Source organism: Drosophila pseudoobscura, chromosome X, assembly GCF_009870125.1.
Source record: "Drosophila pseudoobscura strain MV-25-SWS-2005 chromosome X, UCI_Dpse_MV25, whole genome shotgun sequence".
In the NCBI taxonomy this organism is placed as follows: Eukaryota; Metazoa; Arthropoda; class Insecta; order Diptera; family Drosophilidae; genus Drosophila; species Drosophila pseudoobscura.
In genome coordinates, this window is record NC_046683.1 from 47151229 (window position 1) to 47175655 (window position 24427).

A 24427-nucleotide genomic window follows, 5' to 3' on the forward strand; every position below is an offset into this window, starting at 1 on the left:
ATGTCTCAGAGCAAATAAAAATGGAAACATTCAAACATTGCTTTGTTCCTAGTTCAACATAAGCAACATCACAGCACAGTGGGGCTTTCGGACATTTCAGCTTGCAAAAATCAGTACAGACACTTTTTACACACTGATTTTTTATTAATGGATTGTGGGGGGAATGTGGTAGGACACGGACAAAACAGACGAACGTACGGACAGCTGATGCTGATCAAGAATATATGTATATTCTTTGTGGGGTCGGAAAATCTTTGAATACAGGGTATAAAAAGGTCTACTTTGAATGCTCATATATCCGATTTCAGCCAAGCTTGCATTTCTGACAGCTCAAAAAAAAAGTACTCCATCAAATGCGTATATTCAAGTCATCCAAGGCTCTCATAAAATGTTATATTTTTGCCATCTGAATTTGGCTAGGGCTTCACTGTGCATCGTAACCGTCGCTAGACCATAGACCGGCTCCAATAGTCTGCACAATCATCGGGTAGAGGGGCATCGGATTGCAGGATGACCAGGCCAACAAACAAAACTGTGCCACGCCCCTGCTTTGTCATGGTTTCAGTGGCCTTCTGGGCAATCGAAATCGACATTGTCCTCTCCTATGCTGTGCTGTCCTGTTCTGTCCTGTCCTTGCTGGCCCCCGGTGGGCCCTAATTAGCATTAGCTGGTTGTCAAGAGCGTGTTCCATAAAACTGCATTACGTATACGTATACGGTACTGAGCGAAGCGTTGACAGACGACGTTGGCTTGCATGTCATGCAATTTTAATCACCCTTTAATTATTTAATCCATTCCATTACCACCTCGAACGGGAGAAGAATAATACTCGGGTTAATTAATCCTTGGTTTTATTTTTAAATTGTTCGGGATATAATGTATTCTGTTTTATATTCAGCTCGTCTTACAGCAAAAATGATGTTGCAACGGTGTGTAATAAATGAAAATCGAATTAAATTAAATTAAATTAAAGGGAAATTTAAAACCGGGAGCTTTGCTGACGGTTTAATTTTCCAATCTGCACAAGCTTCCTCTATCCCCAATGACAGCAAAAATCTCAGCGACTTGCGTTTAATTTGCGTTTGAGTGCAATGCATTTTTAATAATGTGCCTTTTTGATTTTCTATTGAATATTTGATGTCTCCCTCCTCATTTGGAATTTGACAATTTTTAATTAAAATTACCCGTTCAATATGGAGCTCTTGCCTTATTGGCACAAAAATAACGCACCAATTGCGGTTGTCTATATGGAATTCTGTTCTGGCGTTCGTAGTCATCTGTGGGCGTGGGCGTATATATCGATTTGTTATTGTGATGATGCTATCAATTTGCATGTTGGGCTTCGATGGCAAATTGGTGAGCCATTTCATATAAGAAGCTCATGTGAAAAGCAAGAGCAACTTAGCGTCTTAAAATATTAATTTTAAATCTAAAATTAGATATTTATTTTGAGTACAGTAGACCTTGGAGTGGACTTATTTTACTTAAACGTTATTGGTATCAGTCCACCTGATGATACTGGAATTGGAGAGCAATCCAAACTTTGCTCTCAATTGAGCTGATTCATACACTTGAGCGGTGTATTTATAAGAAGGTTCTTCATTGAGTTGTAGGCTCTCGACTTTGGGTTCTGTGTCCTGCCACTGCATTTAAATTTGTCCGTTCATAATCACCCTATTTCTGTAGCGATAGCCATTAGTTTTGCCGGCATTCATTTGTTCATTCCATTTATAATCCGTGCCTCATATTCTCAGTATAGCACTACATACTGGCTTAAGAGTAACCACAATGACGCAAGATGTTGAGAAAATAGCTAAGAAAACATATTTTTAGAGCAAATAAACTTTTGCCGGTCGTCAAACTGCAAGAGTAATTGTTTGCGAAGAAGGTTTTTCAGCATTTTTATGAATAGAGGATAGAAAATTTAATTTAAAGATCCCATCCGCAACGGATACTCTTTTTTGTTTTCGTACTTATAACCCCCAAACCGTTATTTCTGTTACGGTGCACTCACTGCAGAAAAAAATCGCTTGCGTGGCTTTAATGAACGCGAAAGCGAAAGCAGCCGACAAATTGAATCTACTTAAATGCTAAATGCCTGCCGCCTGGGTGTTGGTAATTGAAGTGAAATTTCCTGACCAGCCTCGCGGAAAAGGCGAAGAAAACCAAGTGAAAACGGGAAGTGAACGTAACGGGAAAAGTAGAGAGTAGAGAGTATGAGTAGAGAGTCAAACAAAGGTAAACTTCGCCTTCGCCATGGTCTTTGGTCTTTTTGTCGCCTTTGTTTGTCGCCCCCGGAGTCGAGCAACTTGAATACCGCTTTATTAAGTATTCATTATCGTCTACTCCCCCTACCACTCCCACTCCCAGAAATGGGCCATGTAAATATGCGCTGGGTGCGCGTAGGGAAATTACTCGTATACGCATTGTGTTGCGGTGTGCCTGCCAATAGAGGGACTTGGCCGCAAGCCAGTGAAAATTGTAGAACCATCTGTGACCCGAGGGCTGGCTGCCTCAACGGTCTTGTACTGTGCGTACATACATTGATTGCCATCGGCACAATAATGTTTATGTAATTAATTTTAATGATTTTACTTTTGCCTTTGTTTCCGCTCGATACTCAAAAAAGGGTCCCCAAACCCAAACACACAAAAGTTTCCTTTTATTGTTTGGCCATTGTCTGTATGCGGCGATTGTTCTTTTACATTATATTCTATATTGTCCAGTTGCCAAAAGTTTTCCCAACAAAATCAATAGGGAATGGGAATAGAATAAAATATTTAGGAAACAGACCAATAAATAAATCAATGGGGTGGAAATTTATGTAACTTCCTCGTAGGTGGTGACTCTTTGGCTCTGGGTCGAAAAATGTGTTTGCTAATTGATGTGGCTGAAACAAATGGCCAACGACTATCAACAATCCATCTAACTTCATCCCAAAGAATCCCTGTCCCGTTGCCCAGCAAGAGGACTTACCATGTATGCCAAGCACATCGTTTTAGCTGGGAATGCGCATTCCTGTCAAAAGCAACCACATCCAGTTGTAAGAGTACATTACGACTGCTCATGACTTGAGTGGATTTTAAGTTGGCCGCAATTAGATGGTGACACAAACAAGCTCTGTGCACTCGTCACTTCTCATGTGGCAGGTGGTTGGAGAGTGTGCCGCAGGCTCGACAGAGAGACAACCATGACGACGACAACAACTCAACAGGAAATGTTCTTTTTAATGAGTGGCGATGTGGACTTAATTTAGCCCACAGATAGACAAACACAAGGTCAGGCAAGGATGATTAGGGTGTCAGGGTATTTAATGAATTTTGCACAGAGAGTAATTAGGCAACGACTGGGACAGGGACAGGGACAGGGACTGGGACTCAAAGAGGATCGGATCGGATGACAGTTCAATGGGCCCGACACGTGTTGGTCTTTATGTAAATGAAGGTGCCACATTGAATCGCAGACCCATCCGGGTTGACATCATCATTTAATGGAATGTTATCAAGTCATCGCCGTAGCCCCCCGCCCCATCTACCCCCTCCCAGCCCTTCATTGCTTTTATTTGATGTTTATATTATACCCACAGCCGTGGAGAGTGGTTTAAAAACCAGTATTAGAAAAAAATTACTCAATATATGCATGACATAAAAACATTTAACGCAATGAAATTTAATGAGCCCAAAATGGCGCAGTTACAAGTACAATAATGCCCGGGCGCAGGGCCATGAAGTATGCCGAAGAGGTTCTCCGCCTGTCAAAGGCGCCTCCGCCTCGAAAGTAAACTGATGTATTTTTAATTGCTGCATACATTAAAATAGATTTACATGACAAGAGGCAACGGGCATGCAGGCCAAAAACACAGTAACGTCCTCGCAGAGGGTCAGAGGCACTCGCATACTCGTATCCCATCACTGCTCCCAAAAAAAAGGATTCCCCAAGTCGGTGCTCGGGGTCTGAGTCTGACTCTGACCTGGACAGCTCACATGCAAATATTTACTGTCTCCGGCGAGGAAAGCCGAAAGCAGAAAACGGAAAGCAGTAGGCAGAAAAAGGCTTCCTCCATAGGCTGACTTGACAGAGTTCAGCATTAGATGAACCTATGTAAATCTGGATGGAATGCTTCTATTATTGAGATTACTCCTTGTCACGGACATTAACCCTTGGAAATGTGCACGAGTCTGTGGGTTAAGTGAGGTCTTAGAACTCAGGCTTTGTGATTTTTCGAATATTTAACATGGGGTAATGAACTTTGAATATATTTATTATTTTTTTGTACTCTTGCTCTTACATTATTTGGCAGAATTTAAAAGTCTCAGAGTCATCTTGACAAATGCAGATTGTAAACATTCTTTGTCTGCCACTAAAATGTTAATTTAAGCCGGAAGTTTCGGCGTGATTATGGAACTGAAACTTGCCCTTCAGATAATGATGAATAAGTGAGGAGATTTCCTTACTCATGAAAGAAGACGTTGTGCAAAACTTTCATAGATGTAGCTTCAATCCTGGTATAGAATTGATGATTTGCATAAAAACAAACGGAAATCGGTACATATTGACTGTGATCAAGAAGCGTTAAAATTTTCTGACAAATTTTAATGTAGGATAGAGGGTATACATGGTATAAAACATGGATTTAAAGGCATAATCAGGTATGAACATATTATCTGAAGAATTATGTCTATGGAATAGAATGGCAAACTGTTAAGACCTACATATGTATATCTAGACAGTGCTTTCGATCACGGATACAATATCCTCGGCAGCGTTGCACAACAGATCGTAGGAGAATATGTAAATGGAGTCCCGAAAGGATTTCATTTTCGTTAGCCTCCGTATAAGGAGGCTGGTCGTAGGTTCGCTCTGGAAGGTATTGTGTGCCTCTTTGGTAACGACGCAGCTGGGTATATTCTCATTGTCCTGCTCTTGAGTGGCGCTGAGGTCCTGCAAGCGCTGCTGCGTGGACTTGAGAAGCTGCTTCTCTAGCTGCCAGACCTTCTCCTCCCACTCCTCGATGCGGCTGACGATGATCCCGCGCACATAGTTGAGCTTCGTGTAACTGCGCTCCTGTGGCCCGGTCAAAGCGCTCCCTTGTCCGCGCAGTCGCGCTAAGATTTCGGTGAGTTCCTTGAAGAGGAGTAGGCGCTTCTGCGGGTCCTTGTGGTCACACACCAGATCGATAAGCATCCGAACACTGTAGTCCCACTTCGGATAGGATCGGAAGGGCTTGTTCGCCGCAAAGAACTCCTTCAGCTGCTCGGCGTCCGCATGAGTGGAGCAGTGGAAGGTTTTGTTCCGTCGGTTGAAGGCCTCGCGGTCCTCGAGCTCGTGATCATAGGGACACAAGATATGGTGTCTCTGCTCCAGAGGCAGAGCCATATGTAGCAGAATCTGTGCAGAGCTGCGTTTCGAGATTGCTATCTCTTCCTCAAGTCGATCGAGATACTCCTTGGGAGGGGAACAGCGTCCGTGCAAGTTGAGGGTTAGGGCACAGGGACGGTAAAAGAAGAAACGCGGCCGCATGGCCAGAAGCCATCGCTGCTTTACAATCGCCACCATTCGCGGCTGGAACATGACGGACACATCGCGAATCTCGCCGGGCTCTAGCCGGAAGGCACTGTCGTCGAAGACGAACTCGTCGTCCTTCGCATCGAAGAGCGTGTCATTGTATGCAAAAGAACCGACGCGCATCCAGGTGAACCTGATGACATCTGCGCCACTGTTTTCGATTCGCATTACGGTGCGCAGGTGGTGCTGGTAGGGATTGCAGCAGAAGGTGCGTTCCAGGATGGGCGAGAACTCCGGAACGTGCGGCTTGTAGTGCATGCCATTGATGAGGACACACGCGCCAGTGCAGCCATGCTGACACCTGCACCCTGGATTTCGTTTGGTCGAAATAGTCGACTTCGCTAGATTGTCGGTTTCCGTCATGTCGATCACTGAGGAGCTGGATATGGGGCCCAGGGACTCAGTGTTACCGCGGGGAGTGCCCAAGCGCCGCCTGCGAACAATTTCCAAGTTCTTGATGCTCGGATAGTACTCCAGCACCCTCTGTATATTGGGAAAATCCTTTACTATGCGATCTTTCAGAAGTTTCGAATTGATCCACTTGCTTCTGGGGAAGTTCCTAGAATCGTCTGTGCCAAGGAGCTCGTCAGCCATTTGTCCTGGTATCCCCACAATCTCCACAAAGTCTTTCTGAAGCCGAGTCTCCTGAACAGGATCCGCGCATGGATGGAGCGCAGCTAGGATGGCCTCCTTCTGATTGGGATCCCTTGGTCGGGCCAGGTCCAGTATCCGCTTGATCGTCTCCCTATCTCGATGGTCAATGTAGGTGGGATGATTGAGTAGCATCTCCGTTGGCTCCTTGCCGGTTGCCTTCCGAAGTCTCTCCTGGAGCGCTCGCCTCTGGCGAAGCGTGTTCTTCCAGTACTCCAGGCGCTTGTCTACGATGCTCTTTCCCGATGACGCACTTCTTTGGCTGACGGCGACGGACTCGCACGTTGAGGCTGAGTCCTTAAAATGCCCCAATACTAGGTGTTTATTGAGTACATCGTCAAGGATGCCACTGGCCAGGCGTCCTAGATCCGATGACCCTCCATCAGATTCGATCAGTAGATTCTGGCAAGAATCTGTACAGTTTGTTGGAAATGTGCTCATTGTTCTGTAAATTTCTGTTTGAGTTATGATTCTGAATCGACTAACAGGTCAAGGGCAAGCCCCTGCGAGACAGAAATCTTTGTACATACTACGTCTACAGAAAAAAGTTCTACATTTTACACAGTTTCAGTCAAAGTTTCAACTCCTGGTTAACAAAGCTGTCAGAGCAAGCAGCTTGACAGTGATTTTTGCCACTTGTTTTCGGGTTCCTGCACACCCCACTGCACACATTAAAGGAAGGGAAGGCGCGTCCTACGGCTGCGAGAAGTTCTCCGAACAATATTTCACGCCCTGACTGGAGCTCGGCTGTCGCTGGTGCTGTCGCTGATGTATTTGCTGTTATAAATATCCAGGGGCCAGCGACTCACTTAGTCGCCCAAATGATGTGGCATTATTCAAGTTATTAACTTGAACTTAGACAGACCATATACAGACCATCCATATACGTATACGCACCAGCATTTTGGGAGCAATAAGTGAGCTCTGCCATTTCTCAGTGGGGTGGGGGAAGGGAATGGGAAAGTGGGGTAGTGGAAGTGGAAGGAGGAGCTGTCAACGCGCATTGCGTTGTTTTCTTAGCGCGTTTAGGCATTTTAGACGAAATTAAATTTTTGAAATATTTTTCTGCTTACACAAAAGTTGCTCTGGGGAATTGTGTGCCCGACTCCGACTCGGCTGCGGTTGTTGGAAAGTTTATAAAATTAATTTGCCTGTGGCTTACTCCCGAGAGCAGAGGAACCAAGAGAAAACGTACCTTTAATTCAATTACAGAGTTTTAATAATGTATAAGCTATGCTAGTCGGAAATTGTCAAAGGACAATCACTGTTTGGCTTACAGAGCAAAAATTTTATTGGAAAGGGCAGTGAGGGACCTCCATTACCATTACCATAGATGGCTTGCGGTCAGGAGCCGTCAGAAGATCAAAACAAAAAGTCAGGCGAACACAAGGCTTTTCAATCCATAAAATAAATGAGAAAACTCCAAAAACTCCAAGTGGGATTACTCTGGATTTTAGGCAACCATTTTTAAAAAGTTTCGCAAATGTCCAAATATTTATAGCAAATGTTTGATGGTGAGCAAAAGTTTTGCCGAAAAATTACCTTATTTAACCTGGAAAAAAGCGAGTACCGAAAACAATCCATCACGCAGGCACCAACCCATCCATCTGGCTTCCTTGATTTGAAAATCAACTTAAATTTGCCTATGCTCAAGCTGTCCGGACAGGACAAGGCTTGACATGGATCCAGATCCAGTGAGCCAAGTATTACAGCCCACACAGCCAGATTGTCATTGACGAGAAGGACCCATAGTGAATGAATGATTATTTCTTTGCTGGCACTTGCGGGGGATACTCGTATGAGTTTACTCTTATATACATACATTCACGTATGTAGATATCCGATCCCCAACAGCCATGGCAAAGACTGTTCGCTTCGCTGTGGCTTAATGAGATGCAGGTCGCTTCCATATCCAGGTTGTCACAAACATGGAGGGAAAAGGCTTCTACAAGACACAGTTATTGGGGTCGGGACTGAGTGTGGGACTTTGTCTGCGATATTCGTTTCTGTCTCAATTGCAGCTCCCTGCGTCAGCCCTGATTAAAATAACGTTAACATGCAGTGCTTTTCATCTCTGAAATTCATTCATCAGCAGTGACAGTGACACTCCTGACTTGGTCTTGATATGGTACGCACTTTTGTTGGTTTAATGTGATTGATTTCCCTCGTACTTTAATTATAATTTTCCCTGGAAAGGCCACGACTAATGATCTGAGGCAACTGAGCTCTGGTCACAGAAAAAAATTAAACAAAAGCCCAACAAGAGCAAGGAAAGTAATTTAAGCCATTTTTTTAGTTAGGACAAGTTTTGTTGGAATTTCTTTTGCCTTGTGGCGTAATTCTGTTACCTGTTTTTTTTTCTTTTTTTTACCACTGCGTGTGTGTTTGTAAGCCATAAATTATGAGCAAAATATTTGTCAGGATTTGTATCTGCCAAAAGGTGGTATGGTATGACAAGCTCAAGGCCTGGAAGTTTGGAGAAATAAATGTGGCTCAGAACAGGAGCGAGAATAAATACCTTTATATTTTTTGGAGCTGTCTCTCTGGAGTTTTATCATCGTAAATTAAACTGAAATTTGTTGGTTATTCATTATCATCTCAACTATTTAGTTTCAGCTCATAAACATATTTTCTATATTTATTACAGGACATCATTTAGTCGGTTATCATCTCTTGCATCCCATGAAAGAGCAGGAAAGGAAAAGCATCCAGCTACCGTCGAGCTACATTTATGATAATATTTCAGAGCCAGCTCTTGCCAAGATTTTCTTGTCTTTTAACATTTTTTTTTTTGTTTTTTTGTTGGATCTTTTTGCTCACACGAAAGTTTTTCATTCCTCTCACCACTATTCCCCAAAGAGATGTTCCAAGTTCTTTTTCATCCTCTCTTGTGATGTAACATTAAAGTGGAAGGTCTTTAAGGAGCAAACATGCTCGCAGAGGCAGGAGCAGAGCCAGAGACAGAGCCATAGACAGAGGCAGAGGCCCATCAACGTTATGGCCAGCATTGTTTGCTCTCCACCATTCAGATTTTGTTTGCACTCGCACATAAATTAAGAACTGGCTGAAAAAATTCTGTTGGCTGATGACGGCCCCAACACCAACAGCAACCCCAACCCCAACCCCAAACCCAAACCGAAACGCCAGCGAAGCAGACTTTTTCTTGACGCCCCTTAAGTCCCTGGCAACGCCACCTGCTGTCAGGTGGAGGTGCGGGTGGAGTCCTCGCAGAGAATCTTCCCGGAGAGTCCTCGACTCAAACGCAATTACAACGCCTGGCTCGCCTTGTGCTCAGCTCTACTTGTTTGTATGTCCTTATTTTTTCATTGGACTTCCACGGTTCTGCAGACTGTAGGCTTGTCACTTGCGGCTCTTGGCTGCATAATTATGCCTTTCCGTGGGGGCAGAATAACCCAGTCTTTCAGTCAAAGAATGAAAGAGTGTAGTCCAATCCCAGAACATGTACAAAATGCTATAATGAAAGTGTAATTATATTTGCTTTTTGAGCGGGAAAAATGTGAAAGTAACCAAGAATGTCATCCCATTCTATGCGAATTGCCAGCTCCATTTCGCACATCACCTATCTCCAAGAACTCCTCGTGCAGAAACTGTTTTGGTATTTCTTGTTGGGCACTTATTATAAAAGGCATTTCTCGCTTCATTAAACGTTTAATTGCTAGATCCGATGCCTAGGCAACACAATCGAGGGAGGGCTCTGGCAGACTGGCAAAAATTGGATCTCTTTGGAAAACTTCAATAAATGCCAGGCCGCAAGCATTTTTAATATTAGCTCTAGTCCCCTCCCCGACTGCCGAGTACCGAGTTCTGAGTGCTGAGTGCTGGGGGCGCTTGACTTTTGCCTCGCCAATCATTAAACACAAAATTTAATTAACTGTTAATAAAGCATCTAATGAAGACAGCACCAGAGGCAGCGCGGCCCCCCTTCCCAGTAGGTTGCGCCACTGTCAAGTTAATATTGCCTTTGGCTCATATTAAGTGGCCCTAAGCTCTGCTGTCAACACAGGGGGAGCCAGCACCAGCCCTGCCCTGCCCTGCCATGTCCTATTTTCTCCATGTGATTTCCTGTCCCTTCTGTTTGCTAGGTTCTGTGTGTGTGCTCCCCTGGTCAGGGATCACAAAGAAAACTTCAAGCATAAATTATAATGGAACGAGTGTATACATTCGTTGGGGCAGAAGCAGAGCAACCTGTCCGAAGACTACCACGTACCGCACATACTCGTATAAGTCGAGGCGAACGCCTTTAATGGCATTTAATTGAGCATAAACTGGTCTCGTTTTTATAGACAATTTTCATCAATAACAAAGGACGAAATTCAGCCCGACATTAAGCCATCCCACATATAAAATCACTCACTTCCTTTCTGCTAACGAAATGTACGAGTACACTGAAAATAACCAACTTTAAGGCGAACATCATCCAAGAAAACGAATTTGTTTTCCTTTTCATTTATTTCCCCATCAGTTTTCCCAATATTTGTGGCTGCCAAATTGAAATATGAATATTGAAAATCTTTTAATTTGATCAGCGACGCTTGAGCCAGTGTAAATCGAACGGCTGCCAAGTCAGTTAGAAATTCCAGTTGCTGCTTCTGGCCAGGCCGTAGCTACTCACATATATGTACATATGTATGTATATGTACGTGCCTGGCATGGCCAAGGACCTACAGCTCCAGCTCCGAGCAGTCGTAATTGTCGTGGGGCACTTTGGATGAGTGAGTTAAACGCCTGAAATGATGTTTGACTTAGCCTAGTCCAACATGTCTGGGGTCTGCGTCTGCCTCTGCGTCTCCTTGTGCGTCTCATAATCGGTGCCACATAAAAAGTGCCAGGCAACGGCAACTGGCAACTGTACTGGACATATGGATATCTTCGCATATCCAACGCAGATATATTTTACTGAGCAGCAACTGAAGCATATCGACAACAAGTCAATAAAATTTATGACCATCACTTTCAAAGTGTCGAAAGTTTTCCTTCTCTTCTTTTCTCCTTCTGTGGACAAGCGCTCGAAGCTCGGTCGGTGGTCGGGGGGTCGGGGTCGGAGGTCTCTGGTCCGTCGCTTGTTTTCTATAATTTATGCCGGAGGATAGCAGGAAAGGGAAACAACGCTCATAAATTTCTTGCAGGGTTTCTTGGCACCTAATCTGAGCCACTTTAAACTCGCTTTAGCTGCCTCTCGCACCCGCACTCGCACGGCCTGCCCAAACTCCATCTACGAGTATATTCGCACTGTTGTCTCTGGCGCTTTCCGCTTTAATTGTTTGCTCAACACCTTGGCCAGTTTCGTGGTAAGGTCTCCCTTCAATGTTGGTCCCGGTCCCGGTGCCGGTGCCGGTGCCGGTCCAGCTTACCCAACATAATAAAAGCTTGTTAGCGTAATTGCTTAATTGGCCAAGACTAGGGCCATTCCAACGCTCCTTCTCCGTCACCGTCATAGCCTCCCGCCCTAATGGAAATGTTTGCTGCTAGCTCTGCTAGTCCGATGACCATGAGGGTTTCACCACTTGGACCCGTATGCACACACTGGCAATATCCGTATCCGTATCCGTATTCGCCTGGCTTTCTGGCCACACGTATTGAATTGAGTGCGAAGATGGAGTCGTAATTACCTTGCTTCGGCTTTATCTGACGACTTGTGGGCTTTTTATGAACACACAGTCTACGAATATATAATAATGTAAAAATCTGAGAGATATATATAGGAACATCCTTTTTTAAATGCTCACCAGGTGCATACGGACGTATGACAATTAAAGCACTTATCTACGTGCTGTTCCGTTTCCATTCCCTTCTTGAATGTATTTATCTGAAGAGGAATCTCAATGAAATTCCTGTTCTTTTATTAGTCTTTTCGTTTGCTCTTCGCCAAGCTAATCAGACAAAGGGACTCTGTTGGAAATCTAGGAGGCCACAGTATCGATTACCACATCAACTGGCAATTGGCAGAGGTTGACGTTGAGGTGGGGAGGGGTGGGGTGGGGAAAGGAGCGTAGTCAGGCATCAATTAGAGGCTTCCTGGTATGCCATTTGGCTAGAAGGAACTTCATTAAACGCATTTATTTCCACACACACACACACACACACACACACACGTAGCAAATATCTGTCTGTCATTCAAGTTGGCTTATTCAGCAGCTGCCGACAGCATAAATACGATTTAATAGACCTATCCATAAGTACCCCAGCACCACACACTCACTCTTTGTTTGGCGGGCGCTTAGTCGGAGGGGGTCCAGAGACTCAACTAAGATACACGAAGTGATTCTGCCCGTCCTTTCAACACTGCCCGTCAGTCTAAGCCATTGTGTGTGGTGCGAGTTAGTAAATGGTAAATGGTAAATGTCACTTCTGAAACCCCCTTTTGCCATGGCCAAAGGAACACATGTTTCATAACACTCAAAATCCCCCGATTCGATTCGAGGACGACTACGACGACGACGATCGCGCGAACAAGTAAATGCCAAGCAATAATTTTTTTATTGCCAGCCAATGCCAATGCCAAAAACATTTCGTATCGAGTGTGCGTACTACGTACATATTGAAATAATGGCATTCCCATTTATGTGCGAGGTTCTGCGCGTTTGAACGTACATATGTCTCTCTGATAAGCAGCCAAAGTCCTTGTTATTGTAGCCGTTAAATCCACATACACACAAAAGACTTGAACTCGAATCCACATATGAATATCTGTGGGCGTGGCATGTGGGCGGCATTCACGATATTTATGCCCTTTGCTTTAGTGTCGGTTTAATCGGCCTCTTTGATTTTATAACACCATTATGCACTTTTAGTGTGATTGATTGCAGGGGAAGGATCTCACTTCTCGCACCCCCTTCTCCCGTGTCAAAAAACAACACATAACGACTCTGTATTCTGTGTATTCTGGCCTCCAATTCAGACAAGAACAACAAATATACAAAGAGAGCGACAGATTTCTAAGAAATCTCAGGAGCCAAAGAGAGACTCAAAATACACACGGACACACTCGCAAGATACCCGCCACTCGGATACCACTTTCTTCTCAGAAACCGAATATATTGAATTGTCTCCTTTCTCCAGGCTGTTTCAAAAGTTTCCTATCACTTAAGTTGGTAAACAAACCTAACTTTATTTAGCTCTTAGTGATCTTAGATCGTAGATCGACTCTAAGCAAGAATACACACGGATTTGAAGGAATTCATATAATACGCCTACAGGAATTAACATAGCCAGGGAATTGATTGTAAAGGTTCCCACCACGTTTTGTTTTTAATTTGTATTAATTATAAGCTGATACCTAGCTTAAAATCTGACAGACTACTCTTCATAGAAACAGACAGAGATACCATCTATGGCTATGGTTTGTATGTACATATGTGTAGGTATACTTATTAGAGCCCTGCATGAGTGCACATATATGTACATACATTAGAGATAATTCGTTCTGTGCGTTACACAATTCTGCCCACTGTAATGGTATAAAACGTTTTGTTTATGAATAGGAAATATTATCAACAGCTAAAAATGGTATTTTGTTTGTTATGTTTCGGCTTAAACTTGTTCTGTATAATAAACAACATTTTCGTCGGAAAAGTAGCACTCATTCAGAAGAAGCTACTAGTAGTGTTGTGATTCAGGCGTACTCCGCCCGTAATCCCACATCTGTTGGAATGAGGCGGACGAGGCCAATGACGAATCACCGCTCCAGATGGAGCAATGGCGCCAGGACGTTTATTGGTTTTTCTTTTATTAATTTGATGTTTTTCTAGTGAATGCTACCGCCAGACGGTCTTACCCTACAGATGTCTCGATTAGATTTTTAGCACCGAGAGTTGAAACGATTTTCAAAAGGGATTATCGGTGGTATTTTTCTTGGTGCATCGGTTTTCACCTGCTCAGAGTCCGTCATTTAGAACTTTTCCTTGACAACGCACTTTTGCACGCTCATCCGTGGTGGCATAAGAAAAGTTGCGCACAATCTGTCGTGGCATTTCTTATTGAGAACCAAACCAACGGCACGGAACGGAGCATAGCCACGGCAACGCCGTCACCTGAGTCCAAAGGCTTAACAATTGTGCAGCCGTCGGGCGACTGTCAACTTGCTGAATGTGTTAGGCACAATCCGAACCATTTTCTCCGGACTTACCCCGTCTGCACTGGTCTTGGTACAAGGTTGGCGACGCCAGCTCCAGAAGTGCTCCATTTCATCATAGCTTATGCGGATTCTGAGAAAAGGACGGAAGAGCCGGCACAAATGCCACAGCCCTTATTATCTGGGTTGTTAAGTTACATAGCGAAAAGGCAAGGTGATATGTATTTATGACCGCCAATATTACATACATATGAAGACTTTTCGTGACGAAGTACTTGTCGATATGAGGCCATTGTCGCATTACACGCACCAGCTGATCATCATTATTTATTTCACGCCAATTAGAAAAACGTGACAGACAGTAACTCGTATAAATAAACAACAGACTTTAACTACCGAGTATCTATAGCAGAAATATTTGATAATTGTGTATATTCACGGGTAGATAGTTATCGGAGAAGTCCGTTTGCCCTGTGGCTGGGGCTGTCCTTGCCAAACATTTTGTTACCGTTTAACCATTTGCAGTTTTCTGCGGCTGCCAACGGCATTTTAAGTGCAGCCGTGCGGCGCCTGTGGCCACGCTGGAACAAAACTTACTGCAAATTACTGCGGTGAGTGTTTCGGATTGTTACGAATTTGATCAGAACAAAAGAGGCAAAGTTTAGGCCCCACTACGACTTATCAGTGGCAGTCGGGCTGACATTGTACTGGTCCGAAATCAAAAGGAAGTTTGTGCAGCCATTTGCCATTAGCAGAAAACAAGAAAAACACTATTTAGTTTTAAAACAAAACTTTCTCGCTTATTTACAGTCTCTGTCTGACTGGCTCTGCAACTGTACGAGTAGTTGCTCGAGTTTCTGCTTCTGCTGCTGCGGAGCACTGAACCTCCCTCATGCATAATGCAGATGGGTTGGACATGCACCATCTCGAAAAGCTTGTCGGTCCGTTTACTGAGACAGATATGCATGGCATTCTTCTTCATTCATTCATCCATTCACCCACTCTCTCATTCATCTGTAGCTCTCTTCTCCAGCTTCACCACAGCCCTGGCCACAGTGCCTGCCATTTATTTACTGTCCAGCCTCTCAGGACTAGAAGGCTAATTAGGCACAGCCGTGTGGGACTGTGCTCCGCTAACGACCCGCCTGAATAATTCATTAGCTAGCCTGCTAGGGGACAGCAGGCCTCTCCCCTCCTCATTCGCACTACTCACATCCACACCCACATCCACTCATACGAGTTTTGGTCTCGTTTCGGTTCGCTCTAAGTCTATGGCTTCAAAAACAACCGCAAACATAACCAAAATGTAAACAGGAACATTCTCTGTGGTTGTGGCCCAGATTCAACATATCACAGGAATATATCTCCAGACGAATGCAGACATGTATAGTGTACAGTGTACAGTGTACACACATTTGTAATTTTGTAATTCTATGGATTTACTAACCAAATAGTGATATTTCTGACTCCAGTGATTGTTATACTATAGTCTTATAGTACATTCATATGTATATGCCTTCAATGTACATACTTTTGCCTTCCATTTTCGATTAGCCCCAAGAGACTATACTTTTTGGACGCCATCAGCTCTTTGCTTTTAATCAAATTAAATGTATTTATAAACTTTACGATCTCTACCATATATTCAGACATATACTAGACATTAAAGACAATCTCCCCCATAAAGAATATAAATAAATATGGGGCTCAAATAATGTAAATTCTGCTTGGTATTTATCGGGCAACATTCAGATGGTAATTCTTGTTCATATAATATATTAAGTATGTTTATGTTGGTGCACCTGTCTGGCCTCGGGCATTGGGGGATACGACCTTAAAGGGCTCCTTTATTGTCGGCACGTTTTTCATATTTCTGTAATCCATTACCAAGTCTTCCCCATCTGTTAAATGGAGGCAGCCCGGCCTGGGTCTGAGTCCTGTGTCCGAGTCTCCTTCAGAGCCCGCCACCTGACTTCAAAAGTTCTATCGCTGACCATTTGGGGAATAAACTTTTAGCATAAGTATTATTTTTCTTATGTCTAAGCCGATTATAACGAAGATGTTATGCTCTTGGAAATGAATGTTGCGTTTGTACAAAACGCAGCGTAAATATTTTTCCTTCAATACAAAATAAGACATTTACAAAGGATTTGCTGATGAAATTTCATATATTTTCTTTCCCACACTTTCATCTCTACTCTAGAGTAGACATTAAAGGTCAGAAATACTCTGAGGCAAACTTCTGTAGATTGCAAGGGAATTTTTACTACCAACAGGACAAAGGTAGCAGCAACCCAGTCCACCAGGCTCATGGCTGGGTGAGATTTCTGCTCGAGCAGGGCACATGTTTTGGCTGACTCATGGCAGTTGATTTACTGCTCCTGGGTGTGCTAGGCAAATGTAGGGAAACTTGCCACGTACTTGCCCCACTTGCCCTCCCCCTTGCTCGGCTACTGAAACTCTTCTGCCAGATGCTGGATGGAAGCTGCAAGTTTGTTTGCATTTTCTGCAACTGTCATAAAAGACATGCAGGTTCGCTTTATTTCCACTAATGCTTTGTTCTTTGTCAGTGGGGAAAAACATGATTCCTTCATCAGAATCCTATTTGATTCAGCAGTTCTTTTGGCCCTGCATTCGCAATCAAACGATGAGCGCCAATCCAATTGACTCTCGAATTTTTGCCTGAAAGAAAGAGAACTATGCGGGAAAAGTTATTTTGTGATATTAGTATGGTGCTCTTCGTTCCTTTGATATTACGGAGAGAGAGAGAGACCTATCCTCTCTAATGTATATAATGATAGACAATTGTTAAATAAATGTGTAGCACATACAAACATATGTATGTTGAAGTTATTCTATCTAATATTCTGGCGATTTGGGTGTGTATTCTAAGTGTATGGAGTAATACCTCCGATATTTGTCTAGCATCCATCCCCTCTATTATACTCAGATTTTAGATCGTACTTACCCTATCTCAGTTAATTCGTGTACCGATTTCTCCTCCTCCACCTCCTTCGGCCAACTCGACCATCACATCCGACTCCCGGCAGCTGGTCGCACTCGTCTCGAGGATACTGATGCCCGTGGTATTGTCGGAGCTAACGAATGGTGTCTCGCTGAAGCGCACTTCCACCGTCTGCTCGTCGCCAGAGTCAATGTAGTCTCCATCCTCGTCGGTGCGCCGACGGACGCGCCTCATCAGCTCCACCTGCTGCGGCTGCTGGAGATGCTGCTGGTGGTGCTCCCCGCCATGGACGAGGGCGGCGTTGATGCTGCGTCCACTGAGAATGGGCGACACTGCACCCGTGCCGTTGCCATATGTGGGCTCGCGAGGTATAATCAGGAGCTTTTCCTTGGGCAGGCAGGTCTCCTGGGTGATGCCGTTGTCGTCCTGATCCTCCGCATCGCGACTGCCGCCGATCCCGCCCTCGCCGTTGCCATGATGGAGACGGGGGCCGCAGGTGTTGCGATCGCTGCGGTTATAGCCGCGGGTGATGTTGATGATGTTGTTGTTGGAGGGATTGAAGCAGGGCAGGACGTGCTTGAACTCCTTGCGGAAATTCTCGTTGAGCCAGGCGTAGAGGAAGGGATTGTAGCAGGTCGAGCTCATGGCAATGGAGTGGGCCACGAAGAAGAACAGTATGTAGAACCTCCACTCGTTGGACTTGACGTCAAAGTCGTCGAATATGTTGACCAGATTTATGGGCAGCCAGCTGAGACCGAACACAGCCACCATGGCGATAAGCATGCGGTTGGTTCGCTTCTTGCGATCCCGATCCGCCTCCTCCCTTCTCGAGGACTTGGAGCCCGGCTTGGCCCTGGCCCGCTGGTTCAGCTTCACCGAGATCCACACGTAGCAGATGGAGATGATGAAGAACGGCAGCACGAACTGCAGCGTGGTGGTGATGGCCCCGAACACCTTGCGATACTCCTCCGACGGCCAGTTCTCCTCGCAGACCATCCGGGTGTAGGACAGGTCCGTGCTCACCCCCGAGGTCATCACCTGCATGTAGGCTTGGGCGGCGGAGGTTGCGTCGGGCGCCTCAATGAACCCTGTCACATCGTAGCTCGCATTGAACATCATGGCCGCATCTACACTGGTGTCGTTCCCGCTCATCTGGGTGCCGTTAATCACCTCGTTAGTCATCTTCACGTACATGCCATAGGGCACCGTGGCCAGCAGTGCAATCACCCAGATGCTCACAATGATCCCGATGCAGGTGGAGAGCTTCATGCGCGGGTGGAATGGATAGATGATCACGAAGTACCGATCGATGGCTATGGAAGTGAGAGTCAACGTGGATATGTAGATGCTGCAGCCCTGCGCGAAGGACACCAGGTGACAAAGCGTTCGCCCGAAGGCCCAGCGGCCCATGAACGTGTACAGCGGCGTAAAGGGCACGCCCAGGACGCACAGAAGGATATCGGACAGGGCCAGGTTCGTAATGAATATGTTGGTGACAGTTTGCATCGCCCGGTTCCTCAGCACCACATAACAGACCAGGACATTCCCGAACACTCCCAGGACAAAGACGGTGGCGTACAGCATGTAGAAGAAAATCTGCACGAACTGATTGTGGATGACGCCCCCCGACTTGTCTACCTCTATTTGGGCCGCCTCTGCGGCCGCCGCTGCTGCTGCCGCTGCTGCGGCTGATGCTGCTGCCGATGCCGCTGCAGATGCCGCTGCCACTGCTGCTGCCCCTGCGGATGCCGCATCCGCCAGACTGATGCTCGTCGCGGCCGTGGTCAGGCTCCAGTTGGTGGTTGTCGCTAGCGGCAGCTGCGTGGTCGTGGTCGTGGCCAGCCAGCTCAGGATGGCCATCTTGTGGACTCTGTTTGGTCTGGCTAATGGGTTGAGTGCTGGGTCAGAGTCAGAGGAGCTGTCCTATCTGTGCTCTCCTACTCGGTGGGTACTCGTCTTCCGGTTGGGAATGGGCTTCGCCGGATGTGCGCCACTTAAGCGGCCATATCCGTCTCCGTCTATTTTGATCTCCCTACGTTGTTGTTCAGCAAATTTACTTCGCTACTTCGCTCATTGCTAATTGACTGAGTCTCCGGGTTCTGTAAATGGAAATGAATGATAGAGAGATGTTTTAGTTGAAGTATTTTCTCTACATGGGGGTGTATCATCCTTCTATCAAAGCTTTCAGCTAGATTCCCTCTCGCATATCTCATTATTATGACAGCCGAACCTTAGATACTCGTACCTTGAAAACTTCCTGGCATCAGTGCCAAAGTTTCCATTGATATTGTAGATCCCTTCATTAAAATTCATACAAAAGTTTTTAGTTAGGAATCGCTTGTCAGATGGACTTTAAAAGTAAGTTCTTTCCTTCACACCGCAGACCTCGTTGTCCCCCGATTTCCCAGTTCGTACTTTGCCTTCTGGCTTCTGCTTTTTGGCCAAAAGGGATTAAGTTGTTGCCTTGACTGGCTTTTATTTTTAGTCCCTGTCAGACACGCTTCCAAGGAGCAGCTCCTCCTTCTCAGCGGGCTTCGGGGGTAGCGAGAGCGAGATTATTAAAAACAATGCGATTGTGGCAGTAACTGTCTCTGTCAAATGGGGGGAGGGCCAAGTGCAGTCAGGCGATACGCGGAGGGCGGTCGGAGGAATCCATGCTGCGGAAATGGTCTGGGCCAAGACGGCTTTAAGCCAGAACTCAGTTGTTGGCCGATGTTGAAGCTGGAGCTGCAGCAGTTGTTCTTCGCACAATTCTCATCACGTCGTGTACTTGACGGGCGGAGCTTAGTATCCCGATTACCCCGAATGACCACTGGCAGCATAGAGTTTCCCAATTAGACTTTGCATCCAATCGAAACAATCGATAATAGGTTGCTGGATGCTGGTGCCTGGCGAATGCCGGGGCGAACAACGAGCCGGACGACCAGAACACACCAAATCCCACCATTGTACCGGGCTTAGCCCTGAGCAGAGAACAGAGCGGCTTTTAATTTCGTGTTTACAATGGGGAAGTAAATCGGAGCTTTATTGCTGATTCAAATGGCCGAAAGTTTGGCAATCCCCCAGACGAAAATTCCGATAGTTGATGGCTTCTGATCACGTTCGCTAAGCAAATTCAAATTTAATTGGATTGGCATAGAGGAGCAAAGTAGAGAAGCACGGCCGAATGCCGAAGTTCCCACAATCAGAAACAGCCCCAAGCACAGCCCCAAGCACAGTCCCAGTCGTGGCACCAGACGGCCTAGAACAGTGTTCGTAAAGCTGCAACTTTTACAGCTAAGAGCTGGCTAACGCTACGCCCCTGCACTGCCTTGCATGCCACAGATGCAGGTTTTCTCGGAGGACGAACCTTTTACAGGGCTGAGCATGGAATTTCCACTTTTAATGAATACATATGCTGAGCACCCTGCTTTCCAGATAACTATGCCAATCCACTCGATCCAAGGAGATTGAAGCAATTCAATTAGTGCCCATAAACAATGTGGCTTTGAGGGATGTTAACCGGATTGGAAAAGCTTTAAAGGAAGCCAACAAAAATATGCAAAATTAAACTTTTAAAGTTCAACTCTCAACGTTTAACTACGTGAATAAATAGTTAAAGTAGAACTTTTGTATAGGTATCAGATGTAATTACATTATAAATTACTTTACCATTCCCCTCAATATTATGCACATATATCATTGAACTCTGAAAATTAATGCTGAATATTATGCGCTGTAAAAACAAGCCTTGAATTATGAAATTGGTCAGAGGTTGGAAGGCATCTTCTGCAGTGTCATTTTAATCGGGAAATCAATCAAATAAATGCTCGTTTGATGTAAATTGTATCTAAATGATATGCATTTTAATCAATACACAATAAAGCACACAGCATGACTACAGATAAAGTGGCTCAACAAAAGGAGTAACAGGACTCAAGCCTTTCAATCCTTCAAGTCGATTGGGAAAATTCTTCCCTCCGAATCCCTGAATTGGAAAATATGCAATATGAGGCATTATTAATCAAAGAGAAAGCTGCAAAAAATTGATACAAATTACACAAGATATTATGCAAAGCAGATTGGCGGCACCCTGGGGCTATGGCGGAATACCGGAATCCGGTTCACAGGAAGAATGTCAAAACAAGGGCCCAGGGCAAGAATATAATCATTTTGATAAATTAATAGACGGAAGGCATAGCCGTGACTCTCCTGGCTTAGACCAGGACCATCAGCAGCAGAGCGACCATGTAATTCAAACTCTGAATTCTGGATAATACGTGTACGGGTATAGGTACGGTAGGTAGAGGCGAACAACGACAGAAAGAAAAATTGCCAGTTAACAATTTTCATGGCTGCTGGTAGACAGGGGTGTGAAAACAGCCAAGACGAGCCATAAACTTTATCAAAATCATTATCAGCAGCCCGCATTGGCATCCCCCAAGTGTCATCATCGCCATTCTCATCCTCGACATCGCCATCGCCATCGCCATCGCCATCGCCATCGCTGATGGTCGGTCCTGCTCACGCGCCTTACGCCTTACGCCTTACGCCTTACTCCCATTATCATTACCAACAAGCAGCACAAAGCAGCTTGAGTGTGTCATCCCGTCCTTTCCTGTCCTGTCTTGTCCTGTCTTGTTCCGTACTGTTCTGTCCTGTTTTTGTCCCGCCTGTCGGCTGCTGGTGTCATTCTGCTGTTCCGTTGGAGCTACTGCTCCAACCGTATTGCCACACTTCGTAATTTTAATTTTGATGCATTTGTCACCATTTTTTGCTCGCTTTTATACTTACAATAACTTGTTCCTCGTGCCGCCTCTTCTTCTGCAACGATTTATCTTTGAGCCCGTGACATAATGAAACAAGGCGTTATGGCCGTGGCGAGAACAAACGTTCACTTTAATGGGATTTTATTCTGCCCTGCCCTGCCCTGCCCTGCCCCGCCCTGCTTTGGCCTGCCCTGCCCTGCCCCACCCTCCTGCACCATACTTGTACAGTCACAACAGAACATAACGTTAAGCTCCTGCAATAAGTGCTAGTATATGGCCTACTTATAGACGCGTGGAGCATTTTATGGCGACAAGGTGCATGCGTCTATCCAGAGGGTGAAAGCCATTATTGAATTTCGTATTACAGGGGACTTAAAGATTCCATTCACACCCTCGAGGGAGAGTCAAACATCGAATGGAAATACACAGTATAAAGACTAGGAGAGTAAATAGCATCTAACTCGTTAAAACTCGGTTTTTGAGAATTACAGCAGCCTGAGAATGGAATAATTTTAGCATAAATAGCCGGAAAGCTTTTAGATTAGGTTCGGGACAGTCAACAACCAGATAACTGTCGGTTAAATAGCGAGAACATTTCATGTAATAGTGAGATAACTTTCCGATACCCGGAAAATAATCAAATAACAGTCGAATAGTGGTTGGAACACTGTCGGCTAGCAATCAATCAACTTGCAGATAGCAGCCGGATGTTTGTGGAATATTTCGTCCAAAATACAGTAGTCCTTAATGTTGGAAATCTTCCTCTGCTCGGATTATAGTATTATTTGCATTTTCATTCCTTAAAAAGATTTTGTTTATATTTAATCAGGAATTTTGCAAGTTAAAGTTACAGTCAGTTAACACAAGCTAAAACCAGGACATGCGTTGCGTGTTCTGGCAGAGGAAATATTTATTTTCTCCAACCCCAGAGCAACCTCGACCGCAACCAAGAACAACTTTGGCTAAACCCTGCCCCTGCCGGGTCAGCACCCGGCCCCAGTTGCCGGCATTAACTACTTTTTAAGCATTTTTGGTCTGGCAATCCTACCAGAACTCTGCCGTTGCCGCTGGCCCTGGTCTTGCCCCTCCTTAGAGAGGGAAACTATGCCATTAGCCGGCACATAAATTCCATCGACTAATGATGTGGCCAGTGATCAATGCTGGCAGCTGGCGCTGGAGATGAAACAGGAGAGTTGCTCAACCAGCTTTTTGCACTAATTAACATGGCTATTTTTATGATAATCAATTACAAAGTTTCAGCGGAAACTTGGACGTTAGTTAAACTCAAAAAAAAAAGGAAGAAACGAAGAAAGTTTTATTCGCCATCAAAGAAATTACTCAACAGATTAGGGGCCACGACAGATGGATTGAGACGAGATAAGAACATGTGTTCACTGTCTATGTCTATGTCTATGTCTATGTCAGTGCCATGGATCGATTGATGACGCGGAATTTAATTAAAATTTCGATGAAAATTCGCTGGATTGCTTTCTGCTGCCATGGCGAGCACTTAAAATTGTTGCTCCGACTCGTAAGCAGCCACTTTGCATATTGTTCAAGAGCTGAGAGAATTATTATTCGTTCACACAAGTATCTGATGATGATACGCGAGTACGTATGCAGATATGTACACATCCAGCCAGTATATATATATATATATATATATATATATATATATTCATAGCATAGGATGTTGCGGCGCACTTACTTATTTGCCTTATATGATTTATAGTTTTCGCAGCAACTAATTAGAGAGTTTATTCCCATTTAAGCTCTCACTGCACCCGATTCGAGGGCACGTCGTTCAGAAAACTGACTCACTCACTCATCAGTAAGAGTACGAGCATTTTCCTCTTTTACGATGGGCACATGCACATGAATATCGAGATCTATAGATACGAATACGAATGCGAATACGAGCACGAGTATATCCACATATCAAAGCGCAATATATATACATACACATATGTAGATACATATATCACAAATCATACAAAATTAAATTCGTTGCGGAGCTGCAGGGATATCTGTATACCCTACCCTTAACAAGAGGTGATTCGTCATAGCTTGCATCTTATTATCCATTCTATGCCCAATGAATAATAAGTGTAACTAAAATATTTCAAAAATCATACAATTGTTATTCATATTCAACCTGTCTGATGTCTTTGCCGGCCCAATCAATGCTCGGCAAATAGCCTGACTAAATTATAATACAAACAGCTGAATAAAACAACCAAAAATAGCAGCAAATTACTTCGACACGAGTCCTCGCACTCCATCCTCCATACTCCGCCGAGTGCCATCGTTTGGGCCGGGCTAAGCCCATTACGGCCCCAGTGGACAGACAGAGCGGCCTGATGCGATAAGCCTCAGCGACATTCGCATAAAGATAACACTGAAATC

General features: G+C 44.8%; 2 protein-coding genes across 3 annotated transcripts in view; both read right to left on the reverse strand.

Annotated features, from left to right (window-relative positions):
- sNPF-R (short neuropeptide F receptor) overlaps positions 1–24427 on the reverse strand; it is a 36420-nt gene that overhangs the window by 2972 nt on the left and 9021 nt on the right. Inside the window, exons 2-3 of one of the 2 annotated variants that reach the window (XM_033383161.1) lie at positions 17277–19372; positions 16197–17005 (exon numbers count right to left, since the gene is read on the reverse strand). In XM_033383161.1, the coding sequence (XP_033239052.1) occupies positions 17283–19133 (1851 nt within the window). In that variant the 5' untranslated portion in view covers positions 19134–19372 and the 3' untranslated portion in view covers positions 16197–17005; positions 17277–17282. Of the gene's footprint in view, positions 1–16196; positions 17006–17276; positions 19373–24427 lie in introns of those variants that run through there. The other variant, XM_001353494.4, reaches the window with a different exon arrangement.
- Positions 4573–6735, reverse strand: LOC6900544 (uncharacterized). The gene has a single exon (XM_002134892.3). The coding sequence runs from the start codon at positions 6655–6657 to the stop codon at positions 4723–4725; it is 1935 nt and encodes a 644-aa protein (XP_002134928.2). The 5' UTR covers positions 6658–6735; the 3' UTR covers positions 4573–4722.